At 45.9% G+C, this 27,862-nt stretch overlaps 2 protein-coding genes and 1 long non-coding RNA gene across 3 annotated transcripts; 2 read left to right on the top strand and 1 right to left on the bottom strand.

The window, feature by feature from the left end:
* Positions 1-14,327: 14,327 nt before the first annotated feature.
* Positions 14,328-14,698, top strand: LOC120675986. The gene is made up of 2 exons (XR_005675561.1): positions 14,328-14,384; positions 14,479-14,698. It is a non-coding gene; the product is annotated as an uncharacterized LOC120675986 (long non-coding RNA).
* A 541-nt stretch (positions 14,699-15,239) lies between these two features.
* Positions 15,240-20,704, top strand: LOC120672884. The gene has a single exon (XM_039953494.1). It carries the CDS (start codon positions 16,164-16,166, stop codon positions 17,328-17,330), a length of 1,167 nt encoding a protein of 388 aa, XP_039809428.1. The 5' UTR covers positions 15,240-16,163; the 3' UTR covers positions 17,331-20,704.
* A 1,326-nt stretch (positions 20,705-22,030) lies between these two features.
* On the bottom strand, positions 22,031-26,108 carry LOC120672885 (50S ribosomal protein L15-like). Its single transcript, XM_039953495.1, has 4 exons — positions 25,613-26,108; positions 23,465-23,548; positions 23,290-23,379; positions 22,031-22,665 (listed from the first exon to the last, which is right to left on the bottom strand). Exons 1-4 carry the CDS (start codon positions 26,030-26,032, stop codon positions 22,381-22,383), a joined length of 879 nt encoding a protein of 292 aa, XP_039809429.1. The 5' UTR covers positions 26,033-26,108; the 3' UTR covers positions 22,031-22,380.
* Between the last annotated feature and the right edge of the window lie 1,754 nt (positions 26,109-27,862).

The raw sequence follows: 27,862 nt of genomic DNA, 5'->3' as shown, positions 1-27,862 counted from the left end.
TTCGTGCTTAAGCGGGTCATGCCTAAACAGGCCCGTGCCGGGCCGGGCCACCCGTTTGGCCACCTATACTTGTGAATATATTATGCATACACCGGAGTGTATGAAGCCGATCCTGCTAGGGGCGGTGGCCATGGACCACGCACCGCCATTGGAGCATGCAGCGGCAGCACGATGGGCGAAAGCAAAGCTTGTGACCGGCGACGAGTACGTGCGCATGTTTTTTGATTGCGGTAAATTTGACGACCACAAGAACTTGGTGGTGCCCGAGTGGTCCATTTGGGGACTAAACAACACGAGCATTAGCAGCAGCAGCAGACGGCTTCTTCGCCATGGATGTGGTGCTGCACTTAGCTGGCACTTTTGTATTCGCCTCAGGGTTGCATCGAGGTCGATCCATCGGTAGTACTACTCCTACTAAAAAGATGCACTACTACCATAGCCATGTGTAGTGCCCCGTGGCCGCGGCGATCGCCGGCGACGTAACACCAGCAAGAGGAAATCGCGGCGAAGGAGAACCAGGCAAGGACCTTGGCCTCTCGGTTTTCTATTTCCCAACTGAAAAGATTCTTACTCCTTTTACAAGCCAAGAGTTTTTATCCCTCTCCCTCACACACACTGACCCGTCGGGTCCACGCTCACACACACCGTTCTACGCCTTATCTTCACGAAGACGCCTTCAGCCGTCTGTGTGACCCTGGGTCACAACATCTGCCCCCCTGGAGAAGGAGCTTGTCCCCAAGCGAGCGCCGTAGGAAAGCGCTGCTGCAGCACATAGAAATCTTCCCATGTCGCAGACGTGGCCGGGAGCTTCGTCCACTTGATCAACACCTGTGGCCCCGCACGGTTGCCCTTCTTCACCAAACGTCGCTCCAGAATGGCTTCAGAGAGTACATCAGAGCCGTCAAGCTGCACCAATGGAGGCAAGTCGGAGAACACCGGAGTATGGTCAGGAGTAAATGCTTTCAACCGAGACACATGAAAAGTAGGGTGAATTAAGCTGTTAGCAAAGGCCTGGGAAAAGGCACCAGAATACTTTTAGCTTGGGAAAAGGCCTATTCACCACCGATGACTGGGCGTAAGGTTGGAGCTTGAGAAGAACTTTGTCACCCAACTGGAATTCAGTAGCTGTTCTCAAACGGTCAGCTGAAGCTTTCATGCGTTTCTGAGCACGCTCCAAATGTTGCTTGAGGAGAACTGAATGTAATTAATGGTCAGCAATGAACTCAACCACCACTGGTGGAGTGCCAGGCGAAGCAGCCATTGGAACACCCATGAATGGGTCATGCCCGTACAAAGCCTTGAAGGGAGAACTGCCCAAGGAAGAATGATGAGATGAATTATACCAGAATTCGGCTTGTGGTAGCCAAGATTTCCATTTAGCAGGAGAATCACCAACCGAGCAACGCAAATACATTTCCAGGCACTGGTTCACTAGCTCGGTCTGACCGTCCGTTTGGGGATGGTAGGCTGTACTGAGATGCAACTGGACACCCATCAACTTGAACAGCTCCTTCCAAACTTAACTGGTGAATACCTTATCCCTGTCTGAAACGATGGACTGAGGAAGACCATGAAGCTTGACCACTGTATCAAACAACACTCAAGCAACTGAGATTGCAGTATATGGATGTTTGAGGGTATAAAATGGGCATACTTGGTGAAACGGTCGACCACTACCAATATAACATTGTATCCATCAGATTTGGGCAACCCCTCTATGAAATCCATTGAAATGTTTTGCCAAGCCCCAGCTGGAACAGGCAGTGGTTGGAGCAGTCCTTGAGGATGAGTGTGCAAATGTTTTGCTTGCTGACAGGTTGGGCATTGGGAGATGAAAGTGGCCACATCTTGTTTTAAGTCCTTTCCATGCAAACAATCTCTTAATTCTATGATAAGTGGCTTGCTGTCCAGAATGGCCACCAATGGCACTAGCATGAAGGGCATTAATAATTTGTGTTTGCACAACAGAATTTGTCCCCACCCAAATCCTGCCATGATATCTGATCAGTCCTTGGTCCAAACTGTACCCATGAGCATTAGGACTATGCACAGCTAACTGGGCCAAAAGATCTTGAGCTCGAGCATCAGTAACATAGGAATTGAGAACATCTTGTAACCACTGTGGTTGTGCCTGAGAGACTGCCTGCAGAGCCATCATGTGACCAACCCTAGAAAGGGCATCAGCATCCAGGTTATCTTTCCCTTTCTTATACACAACACGAAATTGGAGCCCCATCAACCTTGTCATGGCTTTTCTCTGCATATCCGAGTGCAGGTTCTGCTTAGTGAGAAATGCCAGACTCTTATGATCTGTTTTGATAATAAACTCTCCACGGTTCAGATACTGTCTCCATCTCTCTACGGCCATAATGAGGGCCAAAAACTCTTTTTCATAAATAGACATGTGTTTGTGAGAGTCACCCAAGGCTTTGCTCAAGTAGGCTATTGGTTGCCCATGCTGCATGAGCACAACTCCTATGCCAACATCAGAGGCATCTATCTCAACTTCAAATGGTTCTTTGAAATTAGGTAGTGCCAACACAGGAGTAGTGACCATAGCTTGCTTCAACCTCTCGAAAGCATGCTGGGCATCATCAGACCAACAGAACTGTTTCTTGCGAAGCAATTGGGTTAATGGTTTAGCAATGAGGCCATAGTGCTTAACAAAACATCTGTAGTACCCCGTTAGGCCCAAAAACCCTCTCAGCTCAGTAACAGATTTGGGCACTGGCCAACTAACCATAGCAGCTGTTTTAGTGGGGTCAGTAGACACACATGCTCCTGAAATAATGTGGCCAAGGTATTCTAGCTGCAACTGAGCAAAGGAACATTTGCTAATCTTCAGATATAACTGATGAGCTCTCAGCCTATCCAAGACTTATTTCAGGTGAGAAATGTGGGTAGGTAAAGAAGGACTGTAGACAAGGATATCATCCAAGAACACCATCACAAACTTCCTTAGGAAAGGAGCCAACACTTCATTCATTAAACACTGAAAGGTAGCAGGAGCATTGGTTAAACCAAAGGGCATGACTCTGAAATGGTAATAACCCTGGTGTGTTTGAAAGCTGTTTTGTGCTCATCTTCCTGTTTCATCCTAACCTGGTGATATCCAGAACACATATCTAACTTGGTAAAATATGTGCTGCCAGCCAACTCCTCCAAAATTTCTTCCATAATAGGCATGGGAAACCTATTTTTGATTGTCAACTCATTCAGTCTTCTATAGTCCACACAAAAACGCCAACTGCCGTCCTTCTTCTGAATTAGTAGCACTGGGGAAGCAAATGGGCTAGAGCTAGGAACCACTATTCCTGCCTGTAACATCTCTTTGACTTGTCTCTCGATCTCATCCTTATGTTGTGGAGAATATCGATAAGGTTTGGAGTTTACAGGGACTGCAGAGGGTAACAAAGGTATAGTATGATCATATACTTGGCTAGGAGGAAGCTGCTTTGGGGTCTGAAAGACATCAGCATACTGCTTTAGGAGGTCCTGAATTTCCTGAGGTTGGTCAGAGGAATGGTGGTCAGTGTCCTGCACAACTAGTGCCAAAGCCCAGACATCATTTCCTTTCCACAACTTGACTAACTGATCAGCAGATAACTCCTGGACAGTACATGGTGATGGCTGGACTCCCTGGAGACAAACTTGTTTCCCTTGATAACAAAATTCCATAGTCTTTTCTGTCCAGTGACAGGTCATAGGGCTTAAAGGTTTCAAGCAATCATAACCCAAAATGGCATCAAAAGCAGTGATATCAAGCACTCTCATATCAGCATGCAGAGTATGACCATTGCAAAACCAAGGCATATTAGGAACCCACAAATCAGACTGCAAAACTTGCCCATTGGCCAATTTAACTTGTCGAGGAACAGTAGGAACGGGTTTAATGCCAACTGTATCAAGGAAAGCAGCACTTACAAAACTGTGTGAGCTACCTGTATCAATCAATGTCAGCATGGTTTTGTTCTGCACAAGGGCTTGGATTTGCATAGCATCCCCATGGGCAGTGCCAGCCAGAGCATTCAGGGACAGCTGACAAAATTCAAAAGCTAGGGAATCCTCTAACTCCAACTGAGCTACCACTTCCTCAGATAATGGCATATCCAATGGGTTGGTGACTAGTGCATTCAGCTGGGCTTTTGGACGCTGAGCACAAATGGCTGCATGGTTAGGATCATATTTTTCTCCACAGTAGTAGCACAAGTTATTAGCCTTCCTGTAATTGAGAGTTTGCCTTTCCTTCCACATGGTTGATGGTTGGGGCCCTGTCTTGCCCTCCCCTTTAGATGTAGAGGACTGAAATTTAGTACTAGCAGCAGCTTTAGACCATTTATGTTTACCTTTCACCAAGACCTGTTGCTGAACCTTGGCCAATAGGATAGCCTCATCCACATCTTTTGGCACTTGAGCTCTCACACCAGCACTGATATCCAGCTCAAGACCCTTGACAAACTGAGACACAAAGAAAGTATCATCAAAGCCGTCATTATACATGGAGATTTTGAACTGCAGGTTCTCAAATGCTCTAGCATACTCTTCCACTGTATCAGTCTGCTTGAGTTCAAGCAGCTCACTCATAGCATCCCTGTAATCATTGGCTCCAAATTTCTTTTCCACTGCTGAAATAAAAGTATTCCAATCTCCTAGCCCATGTTGTTTCTTGTAGACTTGCAACCACTTGGCAGCATTGTCGTCCATATTCAGAGTGGCTGTTGTAGCCCAAAACGCCTCATCGATGTTACACAGCTCAAAATAATCCAAGCACTTAGACTTCCAGATACGGGGATTAGAACCATCAAATGTTGGGCAAGCCATCTTCGGTGTAACATGTCTGTGGCCTGAAAATCCCAGAGGCTCACAACAAAATCTGTTACCGTGAGGAGGAGCACGAGCAGAGATCCCGTGCAGAGGAGGGTGGTACTGATGAAAACTCTGTGGTGGCGATCCCTGAGGATGAGTCGGGGTGGGTGGTGGTTCCTCTGACTCCGGAACAAACTGGCGATTCAGAGTGAGACGCGCAACTGCATCGCCAGTCACTTCGATCTGCTTTGCGAGTGTCTGCTGGTCCTTCAAAATCTGTTCCATGACCTGATTCCCCAAATTCATCTGCGACTCCAAACGTGCCTGATTGACCCCAAGGGACTGTGGCGGAACCACCCAAAACTACTGGGCCCGGGTGCACTGATCTTCGTTGCTAAGCAACTCTGACCCAATTTGGCACTCACCGGTAGTTCCTCGAGTGAAGCCTCGATAAAAGCCACGCTATTCTAGGATCAGCAGACAACACTCACACGAAGGTGAGCCCAGAGATTACAACACAAACCATTTCGTACATCTCAGAGTGATTGCAGCGGAAAGAAAATTTATTACAAACCATGTTCAGACTAGCGAAGTACTACGGAGTTCCAACTCCTCAATTATTCAAGTCTCAAAGTTCAGCGGAAGCATTAAAAGATAACTAACGAAATAACGTGACGCATCGGTAAAGCCCGTACGAATGCGTCACTCAGCGGGAGGGTGATTAGCACCAGCTGAAGGGCCATCCCACTCAACAGACCAACCCGGAGGCAGAGTGCAAGGCCAAGTAAGACTCGCAAACAGATCTTCAAAGTTAGTACCAGAAAAACAGTGCCACAAGCAAGGCTGAGTATACTATTACTCAGCAAGACTGACCCGTCTCCGGATATAACATAGTCCGATAACTAGACATGCAAGGCTTTTTGGTTGGTGGGGTTTGTTTGCCAAAAAAAAATGCCGCTAAGTGTTGATCCTGATTTTCAGATTTTATCTAGCCATCTTCTAGTTGGATTAACCATTCTAATTTGCAACTAACTCTACACAAACATGGTAGAGCAATCATTTAATCAACCAGCAGTATTATCATCGTCATGTTCCACTTGTTACTCTGTGTGACCGAAAACATTAAGCAATCTCATGCCGTGAGAGGCGGACGATTCTGAATCGAATTTCAACCTGGCCAGGGGAACCTAGACCACACGCATGGGGATCGACTTCGCTCCCGCCCACGCTACTTTTCCCCTTTCTTTCCAGTCCGTGGATCCGGAACACCCTCCCCGACTACAGAGTCCGACCACTCTGCACCCGTACGTCGCGACATAAAAATAAATCCTACTTCTACCAGGAGGGTGCGAGATCGTTCCACTCGCCGGTCCAATCAGGTACTTAAGCTTACCGATTACCATATTTCTCGGTATGTGGCTAGTACTTTCAAACGCTTAGCGAAATGAGCCACACACCGCGACCTTAGCCATTTTTGACTACACCAGCGGGGTATCACTACTACACAACCCCGCCCGTTGTCCTTACATTTCAACAGGATTTAAAGTCGGTACAAATCCTATTTGCTCGCGAGGGGCAGGAAACCACTCGACTTCTACCGTACCTATTTAGCATGGCAACTAGTCGATAAAAAGATCCGGTATCAAACATAGGTTCCTATGGATCATGCATCTAGGGTTTTCGATCAACGCCTAGAGAACTTAAATGCAGGAAACCAACTATTACCATACATTAATAAATAGATAGCAGAATGATAATTCGGAAAAATAGTGGGATTATGCTCCGGGGCTTGCCTTCTTGGGCACTGTCTGGTAGAAAAGCTTCTGGGGCTTGGCCCAGGTCTTGGGACAAGTTAGTACAGTTCAGATTAACCTCCTGCTCCGCACGAGAGTCCGCGGGCACCAGTTCGTAGTCTCCGTCCGCGAGGTTAACCGTTTCTATATGCAATGCAAGATTTTGAGTTATTCAGGGATATAATTTCTTTCCTTCACGATAAAGTTGTAGTCCATGAAAGTTAATTTAGTGATGATTTCACATTTCATTGCATGGGCAATCGTTTATAGAGTAGCAAACATAACTACGGTTATTCATGAATGAGTGGGGTTTTGGGTTTTCATTTTTAATTTCAACACATAGCATGCTTCATTATTCCTTAACAACACAACTACTAAAGAGCTAGTGATGAAACACTAACGTAACTCAGATTCAAACTTGAACATTCAGGGTATAAATTTCAGCATCTACCATAGAGCAAGAACTATAACTATTCATGCAAATGGATTACTCTAGTTACTTCATCTTTTTGTACAGAATGTTCAACCTGGATTCTGGTGCTACAAATTTTATGCAAGTAACTTCAAAGCATAAACTCAGTACTGAAATTTTTCCAGATTTTATACACTTATATAGCAGAGGTGATAAAAAGATTAAAAACAGCAAGCCATTAACAAAGATTAAATCTACAGAAAGTTTTACTAAGGATTTGGCTCTCAAATTTTTACCAGAGACTAGTCCTGAGTTAAACATACTCCAGAAAATTTTTAAAGATTTAACTCACTATGATAAATTAGTTATTCAGTTAATTTAACATGATTTTGCATGAATTTCTCAAGATGCATTCGACTAGTATTGCATCTGAACTTTTTATCACAGGTAGAACATACTCTAAACAAGATCATGCCCAAAAATAATGATCAGAAACATTGTAGATTACTCAGAAAAAAAATAGTAAATCTAGCCCTAAGATGCTAAGCATGATTATTCACCAAGGCAAAACTCAGTAAATGCAGCTCAAAATTTTTAGACAGGAACATAGAGCTAAAAAGAGACTCCAGAAATAATTATAGATTTTTCTGAGTATAAGAACTATATATGAGGAATTAAGTTGATTAAACCAGCATAAATCATGGTATATAGCACACGAACTCTAATAAATTTGAAATTCAGAGATTTGCAGGGATTCAGTGACACAAGTCTGTAGTAAAATTTTCAGAGCAAGGTCATGTGTATATTTTCCTGAATTAAATCGAAAAAGCTAACAACAGATTAGAGAATCTTGATTGTTCTAAGCATGATAACTGTTTTGGGTTGGTGTCATCTTTTTACTGTGATCTTAGCTTTCCATTAGTGATAACATATCCAAAAATCAAAGTCATTTGATGAGCAGAACTTCATGAACATGCATAAGGTGGTTTTATTAATCTTTTCCCTAGATTAAACTTGGTTGAGTTTCTGCAAATGTGAATGTTACAAAATTTGTAGATCTTGTTACAAGGATTCCAGATCAGTTGAGTTTGCATTTTTCTGATTTTTCTGTGATTTGTTTCGCATTTTAGAAGTTCACTGGTATACACTGTAAAACTTGCAGAAACACCCTTAAACGAAAAAAACAAATTACAACCGGGTCCTTCGCCGGCCTTCTCCGCCGTGGCATCTTGCCGGTGGTGTTCTGCGGTGCAGGGCTTACCGGGGCTGCCACGGGGAGGCGCGTGGGGGAGAAAAGATCGAGGAACACCTACCCTGGTCGACGTTCGAGCGTTTGGAGCACCGGTTCAAGCTCGTCGGCGTTGATGGCGGGTCGGTTGTTCGGTTCGCCGGCGCTGGAGGCGAAGGGGGGCTCGGGGTAGGGGAACAAGGCGCGCACGAGCACCGCGTGAGCTCGTGGATGCTTCTGGGGTAGCTGTCAGGCTCGGTCTTCCCCGGAGGTGGCCGGTCCGCGGTGAGCCTGAGCTCGCCGGCGGCAGCGCAAAAGGGGAACGGCTTCGGGAGGGGGTTTGGATTCGATTCCGCACGCGTGGAGCTTAACTGGGAGGTGGCGAAGCTGCTGCGGTGGTCGGAGGGGGCAATGTGGGGCTGGGCTAGCCGGTCCGCGCGAGCTGGATCTCGGCGGCCATGGCGGAGCGGCGGGAGGAGGAAGAAGGGGAAGAAGGGGCGCGACTGTGGGGTGCTGGGGGTCTTTATAGGCCAAGGAGCTCCTGGGGGAGGAATGCAGTGACTGGGGGCGGTTGATTTGGTCCTGGGCGGCTCGACGGCGAGCGGGCGGAGGAGGCAGCGGCGCTGCGCCGGCCGGGGTGGCGTGGCGGCTCGGGAGCGGCCTGGGACGCGTGTGCGCGCGAGGAGGTGCCAAGGGGCGGGCCAGGTGGCGTGGAGAGGTTTCCCCGGGTCCAGTTGGGCGCGGGCGCGCGGTGGACGAAGTCCACCGGCGGCGTACGGCAGGCGGCGGCCGAAACAGAGCAAGCCGGGAGAAAGAGATGGAGGTAGGGGCTCTTTTGCGATTTCTGAAAATTTCAGGGACCTCTCGGTAAACTAAAATTATCTCCTATTTGGAGGGCTCAAATGGGAAAGTGTTGAATACCATTTTTGCATAACTTTCCAAGATCTACAACTTTTGTGTTATGCAAATTTTCGTTTGAAACTCACATTTTGAACTATTGGTACATTTACATATTTGCACAAAAGGACTTTAGTTTTAATCAGTTTTTGACTTGATTTTGGCTGAAGTTCAATTGAGCACATGTCAATTGAAATACCTCTCATGAGCCAACAAAAATTTTGTGCACATTTTTGAATTAAAATTTGAGTAGTTTTTCACTCCTTTCTCTTTTTCCTTTAATTTCTTTTGTATGATTTGTATTTTATTTGGTCCTTTCTCTTTGAATTAGTTTCCCAAATTTTTCTTTTAACTTTAACTAAGGTGTATTGATTGGATTTAAAAGTATTGACACCTGAGGTGTCACAGGGACTCCACCCGAGCAAAAAGCAAATTGAAATTCTCGTTCACCTGGGTCCAGTGCTCGTCATCCTACTGAAAACAGGCATCCATCCTGTCCAGCACGAACTGAGTCTGCACGGAGGGCTTAGTGGGCGCCGTGGCGACTGCTCCTCAAACCCGGAGACACTGCTCGATTTGGAGAAACCTCACACGGAGAGGCCCGAACAGCGTCGATCCAAGCCGAAGGAATACCGCAGACGCTACCGAAACCCACGAACAACGACGAGATGTTCGCCGCCACGCCGAAAAGCAGAGGGAAAACACTCAATCCCGGACTAGACCTAAGCGGCACGGTAAGAGGGGTGGTCGATGGCGCTGGGCAGCTAACCGTCGATATGCGGGGGCCGCCGCCGACTGGGAGTCGGTGGGCGGGGCGAGGACGCTGGAATTGGAGTAATTCACGGCGGAGCGGGTCAGCGACACCGATGTAGCGAGCAGACCAACCGGGAACGAGAAATAGAGCGGCAGCGCGCCGAGGACCGTGAATCTGATACCACTTGTAGTGCCTTGTGGCCGCGGCGATCGCCGGCGACGTGAGTAACACCTGCAAGAGGAAATCGCGGCGAAGGAGAACTAGGCGAGGACCCTGGCTTCTCGGTTTTCTATTTCCCAACTGAAAAGATTCTTACTCCTTTTACAAGCCAAGAGTTTTTATCCCTCTCCCTCACACACACTGACCCGTCGGGTCCACGCTCACACACACCGTTCTACGCCTTGTCTTCAGGAAGACGCCTTCAGCCGTCTGTGTGACTCTGGGTCACAACACCATGGTAGCGTTGGTTGGAGATCATCAGTTTTGAGGCGCGCAGCGGTGGGTCTCGCTCTTGTTTTCGTCTATCTGATTGGGGAAACCATGGACGCTGTTTTTCAGGTCGAGAAATGGTCACTGTATATACGACCTAAATAGAAACATGATATGATGATGCTACTGAACAAGGAACTGGATTGATGCGTCTGTAGCAGTACCGGACACAAGTTTCTCTTCGTCAGATGTTATGCGTCACCCTCGCAAAACGAGAGTAGTGGATTTTGTGCAAACCGGCCGTTGGCACATGCACCCACCCATACATTGCAGCCGTTGGATCCTCTGTCATCAGGATATAGGGATGTTTACACTTTACACGGGTTTTTGTTTGTATTTGATTAGCTTCGTTTTGCGACGAGAATGCTCTTTAATCTTTTGCATGCTCTGTTTCAAAGTTTATAGAGGGAAGGAAATTAAACTGAATAGTCATGTCAGCCGGTTTCTTCACACAGTGTATGGGCGTATGAGTGACCCGTTTTCACATATTGTCAATTGCTGGTGATAAAAACCCTAAAAGCCAGTCATCCGTCGGAGAGGCCTGCTTAATTATTGGTGTCTTGTTAGATATCATACTAGAGAGATAATCTCCACAACTGAAACTCAGTCTTATAAAATCAACAAGATTCCAAGACAACGGAACAAGTCTGCCCACCGACTAGCAAAACAACTAAACAAGCTAAGTCAGCACATGTTCCTCAGTAATAATGTACTTCTGTTCGCACAAATCAGAGTCATCACTCTCGCAACTCCATGGTGCACAGAGTCGGTGGATCGAAGACAGTTCGGGTCTTCCTCCCGCACAAAAGATCGATGGTGGCTATTCCGAACGCCACCGATACATCAAGGTGGAAGGGCAACAGTGAGGGCATAGGATTTCAAGCGTGGGCCGATTTGCCAGCTGCAGTGGGGGCTGTCTACATCCAATGAGTTTATTTCAAGTTCATTTTGGTGCATGTTGTTCAAGGCACCAAGATTCGAAGACCGCCATGAAGCGACATCGATATCTTTAGCACTGTCTTGAGTAGTAAACTCAATTCTTTTTTGGATAGAGTAGATCTTTAGTACATATATCTTCATGTACTAAAGTTTTTTTATTCTTAGTTTTTGTAATAAGTTTGGCTGTGTGTGGTCACACAGAGGCTTTAGGCTGTGTGCGTTACCGCAGAGGCCGGAATGTTAATTCCATTATCTAAAAATGATGGTCAATGCCCTTAAAAACTCTCAATGGGAATCTGCACAGTACAGCTATTAAGTAATAAAGCTTTGTGTTACTATAAAACAAATGGGGCCTCTCAATGGGAATCACGCAGAGTACTCTATTTCAACTTCCCAAATATGAAAAATTTTGGGGCATTCCGCGCGAAATCCCTTCCTCTCCAGCGATTCTTCGATGCCACCGCCCACAGATGCGCCTCCTCCCCGTCCCCATCCCTATCCCTTGCCTCCATCACCTACCTATCCTCCACCTCCGCTGCCGTCGCATTCCTCTTCCCACGCCTCGCCGCGGCCGGCATCTAGTGTTCTTGTTGCTACCCCCGGTCAAGGCCTCCCTCTCCGCGCACCCGCTCCCCGCCGCGGTCGCGTACCTCCGCCTCCTCCTTGCGCCGGCCGCCCCGCTCCTCAAGCTCTTCTCCCCGCTCCCATTCCTCTCGCTGCTCCTGGGCATCCGCAAGGCCGCATCCGCCAGCGTCGGCCCCGCCAACCCTAGCTCTGGTTCCGGTGGCGGCGGCGGCAATCCCCGGACGTGCAGCGGCAATCCCCGGACGTGCGGCGGTCACTTGTCGACACCGTCACCTGGAAGTTGTTGTCCCCGGTGCAGGCGATGACGCGCTACGCCCCTACCGACCAGCCGATGGACATGTACTGCATCTGAACTCGTATCTGCAGCAGCCATGGAGCACAAGCCTGCATAGCTCAGTCGTTGAAGATGGGGAGTCGCGATTGGGAGCTCAGAGCCGTGCTTATATTTAGGCACAAGTCAGATCAATTTGCAAATTGTTAGAAGATGGGAAAGTTTGATGGGAAACTATTGGAGAGTGTGTTTTTTTTGCATTTTTAAAAAAAATCAAGGATGGGGAAGTAGGATAGAAAACGCTTGGAGATGCTCGGCAACTAAGAGCTGTTGTGATTGTCAAAAAATGTAAGATGTGTACTCTGATATGATTGCATCTCGTTTAGGAACTAGCTAGGATGTGTCCTCAATGACAAGGTTGTCAGGAACTTGAATTGACTTTTGCAATCTAACGGCAGCTTCTCATGTGATACCTAGACAACAAATAACAACACGACAGCTGCAACTTGGATCCAACATCGCCAGAGTCAACACAGCGAGCACATGTGCCACCGATTGGATGAAACATTATTAAGTGATCTCGATCATGTTACCAAACAGGTTTATCTACAATAAACGTACGTTACACGAGTTTCACGGACCACGTGTTGCCTCATTGGGCGAAGTGCATGGATCGCCAACTGTATGTGCGGTGCGTCGGTTCTCTCTCAAGTCTCTACCGCACGATCTGGAACGGCCCCTTTGGCCTCCTTTGCTGCATTGCATATATATCATGGCGTCAGTGGCCAAGAAAACTGCAATTCCGGCAACGCCATGTTTGGTTGCTTGGGAGGAGTGCACTCTTCAGCGGCGGCAGTGTCATCCTGTTATCAGCGTCATTCTGAAAGTTGATGAGCAGACAGGGTCGCAGGAAACTAAACCACAATAATGAAGCTCACCAAATGACAATCAGCTGAGCTGAGCTGATCAGACGTCAAGCTTTGGAAGCACTAGGCACAACAAAAGTGGTGTACTTAACTGCAAGCAACCGTCCATTATTCAGGTTGCTAAGCTAGTACTGCTCTGATCTTTTTGTTGTCTGAATGACAAAGGAACACTCTTTAATTTGCTGCAAGTAGCTAGGCGCATATTTTTATACAAGCTGCTGATCCAAGTTAGCGCCACACTTTGGGTGGAAGGATTTCCGCGGGACTGACAAAAGGAGAAAGCAGAGCGGCAGATGGATCTGGTGAGAGCACCAAAAAAAAATTCTGGGACTGCAATGGCATGGCCCATGTCTTCATAGGTTTAACATACTTGATACTCCATACCTGCCAGCACAACACTGTCGGCCGTGTGTTATTCAACAGTTAACCTGCAGCATAACCATGCATATTTCGAGTTGACTGGAATCTGTTCTTTTTCCCGGATCTGGGCCGTCCATGATGATTTTACAGTATTGTTTTATGCAACCGTGAATGGAATGGCGTGCTACTAACTGGATGCACCTACGTACCGAGCATTGCAGAAGCCTGCTTGTTCAGGAAATAAAATGGCACCCCCAAAAAAACCGACAAGACAAGAAGTATAGGCGGCCCACATGACCGCACAAGAAGACACGAATGATATATCCTGGAGTTGGTAGCCAATGACTGAATGATTTACACCGTATTCGGCTGGTCACTTTTGGGCTGCTCCGAGCTGCTCGTGGGCTGCATCCCAGCCCAGCTGTTCGGCTGGCCCAATCCAGCCGTTTGGCTGGACTTTGGTAAGCAGCCAGAGCAATGGCTCGTTGCCGGCACACCGCATTAGCCGAAACGGCCTCCAGTAGCTACCTCTCGCCCGTGGGCAGGGGTTCCATTCCGCACCTCCGCATCTCCACCGGCCGCCGTGCACCCTCCGCCCCATCCGCATCCGCCGCCCTCCGTCCTCCCCGCCGTCGGGATCTAGCAGATCCAGAGGGGGCCGGGCCCTGCACCGGCGACGCGGACCACATCGGCATTTCCCCCCAACATCCCCCGTCTCCGCCCCATCCCCCGCACTCCATCGCCTCGCCGCCGTTCCCCGCAACACCTCACGACCTAATCGCGCGCCGGCCCCGGCTTGCCGTCGCGCTCTCCAGATCTCCGCCCCGCCGCCGAGGTGAGCATCCTTGCGCCCGTCCGTCCACGGCTTGACATGGCAACTCTCCGTGATTGGATTACTACTGGACTTGGAGTCATGGGGTTCGGGTATGTGAGTTTACAAAAAAGATTCGGATTTTGATGTTGGTAAAATATGAACAAATGTATGATTCTTTTTTGTGCCGACAAATTTGTGAACCAGGCTCAGATGATCTGCAGTGGAACCTGGAATGAAGGAGAAGCATAGGACAATGTTTATTTTGGTCCCTACGATTTCATGAAGTTGGATGTGCCTGTATGTTAGCTTATTTTGGTACGGAGGGGTTCATGAAGTTTGGATTTGTGACTGTAGTGCATAATGCACAACCACTTGGTAATTTGGTATTTGGCTGACCTTCATTCGGTTGTATGAATACATGATGCTGGTACCTCCATTCAGTTGTATGATTATATGATTATAAAACAGGTGATTGGTAACTGATTTTGGTGCAAATTTTGCATGCGAAGTAGGCGCCAAAATTTCACTTGTGTTATGGCTGTTGCATGATAACATGTCTTTCGTATACGGAAGATATGTGCCCGTTTCTATGGATGTAATAATGTTTAATGACTTGTTCAAACTTTTGTGTGCATATGTCTATATGCACATTTAAATTTCAAAACTACCAACAGCAGCTACAGTACACAGCTGTAAAAAGCAGCCGGCCTGCTGCACTGCAGCCAGTGGCTGCTACCCCTCCAGCCGAGAGCAGCTGGGACCAGCCCAAAAGTGACCAGCCCAACACGGTGTCTTTTGAAAGGAATGCATGCGTTCAACTGTTTACTGTCACGGCCCAGACGCCAAGACGTCGTCAGCCCAACCCGAAGTACTCCGGCCCAACCTGGGTGCGAGGCTAGCACACGGCTTCTGCAACGTGATGCGATCAACTACTTATGAACGCTGTTAGCGAGCGAGAGAGAGAGAGAGAGGGCAGGTGGAATGTAACAGGATAGACTCGGCCGGCGCCGCCGGAGATTTGGACGACGAACTCCTCGTCGTAGTGTTGAACCTGTTATCATTTCCTTCGATTTCTAGTAAACGTGATCCGTTACCCAACATCTGGTATCAGATTCCAGTACCCGTTTCCGTTGAGCCGCTTCGCTGCGATCCTCCCGATCCCGGCGACCAAGCCCCGCCCACCGACTCCCAGTCGGCGGCGGCCACCTTAAAACGCCGGTCAGCCGTTCTGGCGCCGTCGTCCACCCAGGGTTTCTTCGCGCCGCTTAGGGTAGGCTCCAGTGGGTACTGATTCGTTCAAATTCACGTCGCCGCCACCACTGTCGTCGCCCTAGATCACCTGCCCGACTACCTTCAGCGTCCCCAGTACGTGACCCGGGTTCAGAAGCAAGCCATGGAGGTGGACAAGCAGGTCTCCGACATCGCGGTTTCACTCGAGAAAGATCCGGTCGACTCTGGAGGGGCACACCGCCTCGTTCGCTGATCTGAAGACGTGGAAGCAGAACGTCGATGCCAAGGTCTCTGATGTCGATTCCAAGGTTGCGGATCTGTCTACGTCCGTCACTGATCTTCGCCACCAGATCGAGCGCATCACGCTACATCACCAAGACCATGGTTCTGCATACAAGGTGTTCGACACGGAGGAGATCGACCTCACGAAGCCGGTTGGTGCTCATCTGGTAACATCTCCATCTGGAGCGGCTTCAGGGCCTAATGGCCACTGCGATGCAACTAACAACCGGGGGTCTGGTTATGGAGTGGTCACCACTCTGCAACCACCTCCGGTCACAGGTGCGAATCTCACCTTTGACCTGAGTTTGGTTCCTGCTTTGCCCGTCAACTCTGTTTCTCCTGCTAGTTCGAAAGTTGCTGTGAATTGGGCGTCGCTTATGCCTCGCGTTGATTTTCCTGAATTTGACGGTCGCAATCCTAAAATATGGCAACGCGAGTGTGAATCCTATTTCGAGCTATATGCTGTCCCTTTTAATATGTGGATTAAGTTGGCTACGCTGAATTTTACCCACTCTGCTGCCTTTTGGCTTCAGTCTGTAGAACCTCTCCTGCCTACATACACTTGGAAAGATTTTTGTACTGCTGTAGTTGATCGATTTCAGAGAGATCAACACAATTTCCTGCTAAGACAATTCTTTCATATCAGGCAACATTATACTGTTCCTGAATATATTGCCCAATTTGATGAACTGATTCACCAGATCAAAGCTCATGATCCTACTTTTAACCCTCTGTTAGTGACCAGTAGGTTCATTGATGGATTGAAACATGAGATTAAATCTGTAGTCATGGTTCATAAACCTCGTGACTTGGATACTGCTAGTTCTCTTGCTTTGTTACAGGAGGAGCTTGTCACTGATGTGTACAAACGAGACATTAAGAAGACTGATGGCTCTGGGGTGTTCAAACCTTTTCTGAAGCAGTCTCTGCCCAATATTGTTCCTCCAAGCCCTTCTACACTGTCTACACCAAGTGCTGTCTCTAGAAGTCCTAATTATTCTAGCCCTGAGGAAAAGCTTCATGTGGAGTCAACTAAGGTACAATCCTTTGAAGAGAAACTAGCTGCTGTTAAAGCTTACAGACGTGCCAAGGGTCTCTGCTACAAATGTGGTACTAAATGGGCACCTAACCATAAGTGTGCACCCACAGTCTCTCTGCATATGGTTGAGGAATTATGGCAGCTGTTACCTGAATCTCCTGAAGCCAATCAGTCAGAACAGTATGACTCTGGTGAGGATCTTATGGCTATCTCACTCCATAAGAATGGGACTGACACACTTAAAACAATTCGAGTAATGGGCAAGATTCTTGATCAGCACCCTCTAATCTTGGTAGATTCAGGTAGTTCTAGCAGTTTTATAGCTGAACAAATGGCAGCAGCTATACCTAGTTGGACAATGCTTCAGACACCTCTTTCAGTCAGAGTGGCTAACGGATCCATTCTTATGTGTACTCATGAAATCACTGTCCCTTACTCATCCAAGGCCACTGCTTCTATGTCAACCTCAAGATTTTACCTCTCCAATGTTATGATATTGTGTTAGGTATGGACTGGCTTGAGTCATTTAGTCCCATGGAGATACACTGGTCACAGAAATGGCTTTCTTTCCCTTATAATGGCACTGATATCAAGCTACAAGGGCTTTTGCCTCAGCTGCATAGCCTTGAAATCATTTCTGATTCTGAAAGACAACACATGGAAACTACATCAGACATCTGGTGTGTTTTGGAATTATCACTGATACAGCAACAAGATACACAGTCATCTGTTATTCCCGATCAGCTTCAGCACTTGATCCAACAATATAAACATCTGTTTGACAAACCACAGGGTCTTCCTCCACAGAGATCTCATATGCATTCTATTCCTTTCTTGCCTGGTGCCCAGCCATTTAGATTACGGCCATACCGTTATAATCTAGCTCAGAAGGATGAAATTGAAGCACAGGTCAAAGAGTTTCTTGCCAATGGCATGATTGTTCCCAGCTCCAGCCCATTTGCATCACCAGTGCTGCTGGTCAAGAAAAAAGAGTGGTGAATGGCGTCTCTGTGTGGACTACAGAAAATTGAACTCAATGACCATCAAAAACAGATATCCTATACCTATTCTAGAGGAAATTCTTGATGAATTAGCTGGTGCAGTTTGGTTCACCTGTCTAGATCTTCGAGCTGGCTACCATCAAATATTAGTAGACCCAGTGGATCAACACAAGACAGCTTTTCAGACTCACAATGGGCACTTTGAATACAAAGTTATGCCATATGGTGTTACTGGTGGTCCTGCTACCTTCCAGCATGTTATGAATACAATCTTAGCACCATTACTTCGCAAATGTGTTGTTGTCTTTATTGATGATATCCTGATCTTCAGTCCTACTTGGGAAGCTCACTTGCAACATGTTCAGGCTGTCTTTCAGTTACTAGATGAGCACAACTTCAAAGTTAAACTATCTAAATGTGCTTTTGCTCAGAAACAGATTCACTATTTGGGACATGTCATCAGTGCAGCAGGAGTAGCTACTGATCCTTCCAAAGTTGCTGATGTACAAAATTGGCCAACACCCCAATCTGTGAAAGTGGTGAGAAGTTTCCTTTGCCTGGCTGGCTATTATAGGAAGTTTGTAAGAAATTTTGGCCTTATCAGCAAATCACTTACAAGTTTACTCAAGAAAGGTGAAACATTTTGTTGGACATCTGCTCATGAGGAAGCTTTTCAAGCCCTCAAAACAGCTCTTAGTACTGCTCCTGTGTTAGCTCTTCCAGATTTTAGTACAGTTTTTACCATTGAAACTGATGCCTCTGACAAAGGTATTGGTGTTGTTTTGCAACAAGAGGGCCATCCCATTGCATATCTCAGCAAAGCTTTAGGACCTAAGAACCAACTCCTATCTACATATGAGAAAGAAAGCCTGGCAATCCTGTTAGCAGTTGACCATTGGAGATCCTATCTTGAGTAAGGAGAGTTTATAATCAAGACAGATCAGAAAAGTTTGGTTCATCTTGATGACCAGCGTCTCACAACACCTTGGCAACACAAAGCTTTGACAAAGCTACTGGGGCTTCAGTACAAGCTGGTGTATAAGAAAGGTGTAGACAACAAAGCAGCTGATGCATTATCTAGGGTACACCCTCAGACTCATCTGGAATTACTGGCTCTTTCTACTATAAAACCAGTCTGGCTGCAGGCAGTCATGGACAACTACCCTGATACACAGAAACTACTTACTGCCTTAGCTGTGACCAACCCATTTCAGTCTTATCAGTTGAAAGATGGCCTAATCAGATACAAAGGCAGAGTGGTTATTCCTCCAGATTCTACTATTCAGAACAATATCATACAAGCATTGCATTCCAGTGCTGTGGGAGGGCATTCTGGTTTTCCAGTCACATACCACAAAATCAAAAGTCTCTTCTGGTGGATACACATGAAATCCATGATCAAGACTTTTGTCATGAATTGCCAGGTCTGTCAACAGGCCAAAAGTGAGAGAGTCAAATATCCAGGTCTCTTACAACCCTTGCCAGTACCTCAGTTTGCTTGGCAAGTTGTTTCTATGGATTTTATTGAAGGTTTGCCACGTTCTCACCGCTACAATTGCATATTAGTAGTCGTGGATAAATTTTCAAAGTATGCACATTTCCTGCCACTATCCCATCCTTTCACTGCACACAAAGTGGCCTTGCTGTATATGGATCAAGTGTTTAAATTACATGGCTTGCCTGAGTCTATCATCTCAGACCGTGATAAAGTCTTTACTAGTACTCTGTGGCAAGAATTATTCAAACTAGCAGATACTAAGCTCTTGATGAGCACAGCTTATCACCCACAAACCGATGGGCAAACCGAAAGGGTCAATCAATGTCTGGAAGCATATCTCAGGTGCTTTGTCCACTTTTGCCCCACCAAATGGAAGGAATGGCTTTCTTTGGCAGAGTTCTGGTATAATACAAGCTATCATTCTAGCCTTGGCAAAACACCCTTTGAAGTCCTTTATGGTCAGAAACCCAGGCATTTGGGCATTGATGTTGTGGAATCTTGTGCAGTTCCTGATCTCCAAATGTGGCTCAAAGACAGAAAACTGATGGTTCAGTTATTGCAACAACATCTAGCACGAGTTCAACTTCGACAGAAGCAACAAGCTGATAAGAACAGAACTGAACGTTCTTTCCTTGTGGGTGACATGGTATTCCTGAAAATCCAACCATATGTGCAGTCTTCTTTACAAAAACGGGCCAATCATAAACTGACCTTCAAGTATTTTGGGCCATACAAGATTGTGCAAAAGATTGGAGCTGTTGCTTATCGTCTCCAACTACCTGCTTATTCTTCTGTACACCCTGTTTTCCATGTCTCACTTCTGAAAAGAGCTGTGGGGGCGCCAATTATCAGGTCAGTTCTCAGTTACCTGACTTCAATGATGATGTGCAAGTTCCTGTGAAGGTGCTGTATCGCCGTGTTTATGATAAGGATGATGTCTCAAGACACCAAATCTTGGTGCAATGGTCTGCGTGGCCTCCATCGTTGGCTACCTGGGAATTTGAAGATGACATTAAGCACAGGTTTCCTGACGCTCCGGATTGGGGACAAGCCGTCTCTAAAGGGAGGGGGGATGTCACGGGCCCAAGTGCATCGGCCCAGTCTACTACGGCATCGCCCTCAAGTCCAGCCCAGACGCCAAGACGTCGTCAGCCCAACCCGAAGTACTCCGGCCCAAACTGGGTGCGAGCCTAGCACACGGCTTCTGCAACGTGATGCGATCAACTACTTATGAACGTTGTTGGCGAGAGAGAGAGGGCAGGTGGAATGTAACAGGATAGACTCGGCCGGCGCCGCCGGAGATTTGGACGACGAACTCCTCGTCGTAGTGTTGAACCTGTTATCATTTCCTTCGATTTCTAGTAAACGTGATCCGTTACCCAACATTTACATATATTAAAAGTTTGCAAAATCGTCTGCTAAAGTTAGCGGCCATGTCTCCGATAAAATTAACCAATGTCTGAATCACCCAAGTCTGTTTTTTTCTCCAAAGCGTAGGAGAGCTACGCATCAATAATATATTAAGAAGAACAAAAAGTAAAAACCCCAAGTGGTACAGATAGAGCCTATACCAATCTCAAAACCAGACCTCGAAGAACTATTACAAAAACACACAAGGGGTGGGACCTGACCAGCAAGAACTAAGGACTAGCACTTATACCACCTGATTTCCTAGGGTGAGGACGTGTCACTCCTCGAGCTCTATCAAAAGACTACTGGTGTAGATCTTCTTTGATGACCAAAACAACACAAGACACATCATGAGTGATCCCGTCAAAGACTCAGCGGTTGCGATGGTCCAGGCTCCCAAAATAAGAATGGAGTCAAAACCGTTTTTAACCAGACCATCCACTCTAGTGCTAGCGGCCATCACCAATCAAAAACGGAGAGGTCATTCTGTAGAGCCAAGATTTGTAGGTTGTATGTTTTTTTTTTGATCAATTGTAGGTTGTATGTTTGCAAGACATTGAACCAGATTTGTCTCAAGAAAACACATGCGACCAGCAGTGGTCCTCAATTTCCTCAACCTGATCACAAAGAGGGCAGGCAGCAATTGTGGGAAAGACCTTTCCTAGCCAGGCGATCTTGTCCAAATTCTGTTTAATGCAGCTGTCCAAAGAAAGAATTTGCACTTGCCTGTCTGTGCCACTGCCACACTCTGAGTGAATGGAACAAAAAGGTATCAAAGCAAGGCCTATCAATCCAGTGAAAATATAAATAATGAAATTTGTTCGTTCAAAAAAACATAAAGAAATCTGGAAATGCCGAAGGCAAGCCCAATGTACAATGTCTGCCATGATATCTCTTTTGTAAGCACATTTAGCTGCCTCCTGTCCCTTGTGCATGTAGTCTCCGCTGGCTTTGCTCTAGAAACAAACTTCACAAGGCTTTTGTGTTACAGCCCAGAGTAGGGAAACTTTTATGCTGACAGCAGTAGTTTGACCAAAGCATGAACAGAGCGGCACGCATGGTTGAAGGGTGGGACTGATCACGGTACGAGATGGTAAACCAACCAACAACGCTGTATTTGCATGCATTCATTGTTATACTGTACGTTACACAACAAGCCATAGTAGATTGCAACGCCGTGGCGTGCATTACATTGTAGACAGTAAACGGAAAACTTATTACATGGTTATCTATAGCATAGTCAGATTGATATCAGAACTTTTGGTCAATAAAGAACAACAGAGATAAAACAAGGAATCAGATATAAAGCATTCGTCGTTTCATTTCATTGGTTCAGTGATTAATGGTTGAACAAGGCTACTCGATGCAACTATCAGGATCCCAGCACCACAAACGTCAGGCCACAAGGCGAAGGGCACATGCACAACGGAGGGTACATGCCCCCTCCACCCTAGCTTTACCCAGAACAAACTAAATCATGAATCTGTGGGCAAGGGATCCAACTCCACGAGGAATGAGACCTTCAAGATATAACATTCCGTTCTTACATGCCCTCCCCTAACCCAACTAATGTGGTACATATTCAGAGGGGCCTGCCTTGTGGTGTGTAGAATGAAAAAAAAGGTGCCTCACTTGAAAAAAAATAATTATGCAGTCACACTCACACAAGCAGCGTCACGCTTTGCTGCAAACTCCAGCTCCTCTGGCGTGAAGGGGAGTGGCTTTGTCGGTGCGGGCAGGCGGCCAATGCTATCCACCTTATCTCGTTGCTTGGGCGGAGGTCGCGCTGCTTTTGGTAGCAGGCGGCCCTTCTTCACAAACCACTCAGGTTTCAGGAGCGCTCGGAAGCCAAGCTTGTTGTAGTACACCAGCCTTACTGTCCCACCAGCTGCTTCCACGGCAGCTTTTGCTCTTGCTGTTGTCCTTGATACCTGCAATTTTCAGTGTGTTTACTCTTATGTTTAAGAACGGATTTCTGGATCCACAGATACTAATATGTAAAATAGTGCCAGCAACCACAGAAGCTAAGAAATTAGGGCACTAAAATGTCAAACTTATCCAAAGCAGAAATACCAAGAAGTGATCCGATCTAGTGACTATTGGCCACTGTAATCAAACTGGCAAGCTCTCAGCAAGATTGAACTATCTATCTATCTCTACCAAGAAACTAATCACCAGTACTGCTCGTCTGCTCTCAACATGGTTGCATCCTGAGGTACAAATTTCCAGTTCATGATGTCAAATGCAGCAATGAACAAAAATTATCTGTACTCAGCACGATTGTAAGCTATAGAAAGGCTTGATCATGTGGAGAAGTAAGCTCATTACAAGTATCAGCTTAACGTGATAATATATATTTCTTGAATACACGTCCACTTTCTAGTTACAAGCTTGTTTCATCACATGCAACAAGTAGAACATTTTGTTTCTAGGTAAGAGCCAGTCATTCAATTTTGAAGACAAGCATGCATCTGACAAGATGGCTTGCATGGAAATAGGAAACTACAAAAGTAAATTTCACCTCTATACTTCTTTTAACTGGAGATTAAGTTTACCTCAAGGTGAATCGGCCATTTGATTTCTTCTGCTCCACGACCCATTAAGCGAATTCCATCCTTTATTTGCTTCCCAATGGCACCTGTTTCCTGGCAAAGTGGGATACAGATGTTATTATCATTAAACAAGAAACAACAGAAAGCATAGAACATTCAAAGAAATAATTCTAAGTACCTTCAGTGTCTTCATTGTGATCAGTTCAGAGGAATCAATTTTTCCAGCATTGATGAGCTTTGCAATTTTCCCTAGTCCACAGGGCTGATCAGAAAGAAATATCAGTAACATCAAATATGTCATACCAGACAATTCGACTGGGTCCAAGTCATGCATGAGCAAGGATCAGTAGTATTCACAATTTTCTCAATATAGTCAGATACTCAGATATCAAATACAGCTGTAAGAATCTCTGACTGCAGGACCTACTTGTAGTTGTAGATGACTAATATTAGTAATAATGATGATAATTTCAAGACCTACATTCTAGATTTCCCTTAGTGTTATCCTTTGTCAAAGTCCTTCCTGTTCTGTATGCCTCTTGAAGGGGGTGGGAGTGTCAAGGATAGTTGTGTACCATATGTCTGTGAGTCTGTCAATGGTGCTCTTGATACTGTAGATTCAGTAAAGGGTTTATGATAAATGTATATATGTGACCTTTGAGCTTCAATACCATCAATTTTATTAGCAAACTCACCCTCAAAAATTCAAATAGCCTCTCAACTATTCTCCAACACCTCCAAATACACCACTCCATTCATGCCGCCACCTAGACGCTGTTACGTGGCACAATTGGTGCTGCCATGGCACAAAAAGATCAGCACTGTTCCAATTAATATAATCTCTATGGATCCGATTAGAAGGCAAGTTATGATAAAGGTAAACTTCCCTAACCTCAACCGGATGTATCCAAACAATAAAACGGGACTATAAAAAACTGTATTCTTTCCCTATCCCACTAATCAGTCCCTTCTCATTTTGCTATGCCACACACACCATGTACCTAACCACAATCTAAATCTAAAGAAAACTATTTATCGAGGAGTTTTCTGCTCTAAAGAGGCATAGAGATGTAATAATGCTTCTTGTTCCACCATTTTCTTTTCTTTTTCCCTCCTTTTGTGAGTGGCTTCACCATGGTGGGCACAAAGCATACTCTACCTCAAAACAAACCTAGAACAACCGCTCAACTGGTACAACCACCCAGACAGTTCTCATGAATATCTTATCTTAATTCCTATTATAAATTTCAGCGTGTGCAAGGCCCAGAACCAAATGAAGGAACTGATAAATAATAAATTCATCAATGCAGTTCAATATGTCCACAGCATTAATTCATTAAAAAAGTGATTTGCCAAATAACTATTGATCTTAATGTTATCAATGTGCAGGGTATCTACAAAATCTACATTGGTGTGAAAAAAGAATAAAGGCTCTACAAGAATGTTCTTATTCAATTTTGTACTGACTGACACATTTGAAACAAAACTAAGGCAGGAAAAATTACAGCATATTTCGGTTATTTCAGCTTGGTTAGGTTTGGTTGGTTTTACTCCATCTTCCCTGCAAGGTCTTCTTATGCAACAAGATTAAGCAGCAGAAACATCACTGCAGCAGGGCTTACGCCATGTAATTGAAACCACAATGTTCTGCTATCAGGTTTCTTATTTTCAACTGATTCTGTTTTACCAAAGACTAAACATACAAAAAAAATCCTAAATTAATTGAACAAAAAATGGCTCATAGCTGGCACTATCCCGACGAGTGATGTGAAAATGAGTTGCAGGCACCGACATGGAGCACACCATGATCTTAAGCAATTTTTCATGGTGCATATTTAGCAATCCACAAAAAGCTACTTTCAACACATTTATCGCAGTATCAGTTAAAAAAAGTTGAGGAAACCGACCAATAATAGGTTCAGCCAAAATTGTCTTTCGTCTAATTTGAGTTGAGCAATATCCAAGAAGATGACAAAATCTTTAATCGACAGCATATGTCATATATAAGATGAGAAACGATAAATGTCAACCTGTGCAAGGAAAACAGATCAACCACTTTATGCGCAAGTCCATTTTTGCCATGGGAGTTAGCAGCCTTTTAATCAAGCATCATAAGAGAAGATCCCATTTATGTTCTGATTATTAGGAAACCAAGGAATGAAAATGCCAGTATGCCGGCAATCGTCAAGCCGAGAGCCCGAGAGGGCACGACATGGTTGGGAAACCTGATGCGCACTACTGCTCATAGATGAGATGCGAGGAGGGAGAGGAAATGGAGGCGGGGGGGGGGGGGGGGGATTAAGAAGGAGATTCTGCAGGGACCGACCTGGAATGTGAGGGAGAAGCGGTTCTTGAATCCACGCCGGGGCAGGCGGCGGCGGAGCGGGGTCTGGCCGCCCTCGAAGCCGAACCTGGCGGTGCCGCGCGCCTTCTGTCCCTTGTGTCCGCGGCCGGCCGTCTTGCCCTTCCCGGAGCCGATCCCGCGTCCCTTGCGCGTCTTCTGCTTCCGCGCGCCCGGGTTGTCACGCAGGTCGTTCAGCCGTAGCAGGGACCCCACCGTCCGCAGCGGCCTCCGCGCCGGCGCTGGCGCCGCCGCGGCCGCCGCTGCCTGGGTGGCGTAGGAGGAGGACGCGGAAGCGACCCATGTGGGCGCGAGGGGGAGCGGCCGGGGTGGGGGCGGAAGCGGGAGGCGCCGGGTGGCGGCGGCGCTGGTGCGGAGGAGGAGCTGGGAGGCGCGGCGCCACATGGCTGGTGGTGTTGCGGGGGCTGCCTCCTTCCTCGCCGGTTGGCTCGGATGGATCGGGGTCGGGGTCGGGGGGCTCGGGGCCGAGGGGGTTTAGGGTTCTTTCTCGTGGTGAGCTGCGGCTACTGCAGAAATGGCTGATTTCAAATGGTCGTCCAATCGAAATGCAGAATGAATCTAGGCAATGCACAATGGGCTTTAAGGTGTATTTAGATCATTTTTTGGCAAAAAAATTTAAAAGAAAATCTTGCTAATTTGAAATATTAAATAAAATCTATTTACAAATTCTTTTGTATAGATGGATTGTAAATCGCGAGACGAATCTAACGAGCTGAATTAATCCATGATTAGTTCATAATTAGCGAATGGTACTGTAGCATTACTATTGCAAATTATGGATTAAATAAGTTCATTAGATTCGTCTTGCAATTTACAACCCATTCATACAAAAAAAACTTTACAAATAGATTTTATTTAATAGTTCATGTGTCTAAACATTCGATGTGATGTTTTTAGGTATAAAATTTTAAAATCTAAACAAACCCTTAGATTTGTGCAACAAAACTCCTACAGTTGATAGCATCTAATGAAAATTAACACAATTATACATTTTTTCACAGATGAACACCTAAAAAATTGCCTCTGCCTTCGAATTTCACGATGAGCTTAGCCTCAGGCATTGGCCTTCAAACCATGTACGGAATTATACGGATATGTATTTAAATTTTTAGGGAGACTGACATGTGGTTTCAAAGGTTCAGGAAGTTCTTAGATCGTGTTTGTTTGAGCTTTTATGTATTTTGAGACTACTAACTTTTGCGATATACAAAAGCCAAATACCCTTAAAAATCTGAAGATGAAAAGCACTTGACCTGTGCTTCCGGGTTCTGGCTTTTGAGTGCTTCTAACCATCAGAGATCCTAAAATTTCAAAAACCCGTTGTGTTCGCTTGGCTTGTCAGCCAACCAGCCAGCAGTACTGTTTTTTTATACTAAATCAGCACCAACCACCAGCTACCAGCCAGTCAGCAGTACTGTTCTCTCATAACAAATTAGCACCAGCTGGCCAGCTGTGAGAACTGTCCAATTTGCAATCGGTTTAAGTGAAAATTATTGATTATTCCATTAAGATGAGAGTTAACACGTGTCCGTCTCTCGACATGCCACGTGTTAATCCACATCTTAGAGGCACTTAATCAACACAATTCACCTAAAACGACCACAAATCCGGTAGTCCCGGTACGTGTTTGCCACATGCCCAGGATTAAGCACACGTACCGTTATACAAGCACGTACATTGCCGATGATCCACAAGAGCAGTTTTACACATTTAGTATTACAAGTTAGGTATAGGAGGGTTCAAACTAACTTCCATTACAAGTCTTGGGTTCACGAAAGGCATATTAAACAGAAACTTAAAGTTTATTGAATTTACATATTCTCACGGAGCTCGACTACGATAAAGACAAACTAAAATAATGATGCCTTGCTCAAGGACATCATTACAGCCACAACGACCTACTCCTCCCCCGCATTTGGATCAGCGGGGTAGAAGTGGTCGTACACCACTTCCGGCTCACCCGCAACTAGGTTTAGAAAGCAACCTGAGTACAAAAGGTACTCGCAAGACTTACGCGATTAAATAAACAAGGATCATGCAATGGCTCAAATGAAAGCTTTAGAGTTAAGTAATTATTGCATAGGCATAAGCTCTCTACCCTAACCCTAGCAGAATTAATTATTCTTGCCCAAACCCCAAAGTTTTAAGTTGATTAAGAACATAATATATGAATGATCATAAATGTGGCAAGAACCACTCCAACATATCCGAAAC

The sequence above is a fragment of the Panicum virgatum genome, chromosome 5N (genome assembly GCF_016808335.1).
Source record: "Panicum virgatum strain AP13 chromosome 5N, P.virgatum_v5, whole genome shotgun sequence".
Classification (NCBI taxonomy): domain Eukaryota; kingdom Viridiplantae; phylum Streptophyta; class Magnoliopsida; order Poales; family Poaceae; genus Panicum; species Panicum virgatum.
The sequence above is the reverse complement of the archived record's forward strand: the minus strand, read 5'-3'. Positions and strand labels throughout refer to the sequence as shown.

Bases quoted from the DNA above. Each gene is read 5' to 3' on its own strand.
- LOC120672884 (XM_039953494.1), top strand. From the start codon at position 16,164: ATGCCTCGCGTTGATTTTCCTGAATTTGACGGTCGCAATCCTAAAATA.
- LOC120672885 (XM_039953495.1), bottom strand. From the start codon at position 26,032: ATGTGGCGCCGCGCCTCCCAGCTCCTCCTCCGCACCAGCGCCGCCGCC. The intron at 23,549-25,612 runs GTCGGTCCCTGC...CTTTCTGATCAG, and splicing joins GCTTCTCCCTCACATTCCAG to CCCTGTGGACTAGGGAAAAT. The intron at 22,666-23,289 runs GTAAACTTAATC...TGAAAATTGCAG, and splicing joins AATGGCCGATTCACCTTGAG to GTATCAAGGACAACAGCAAG.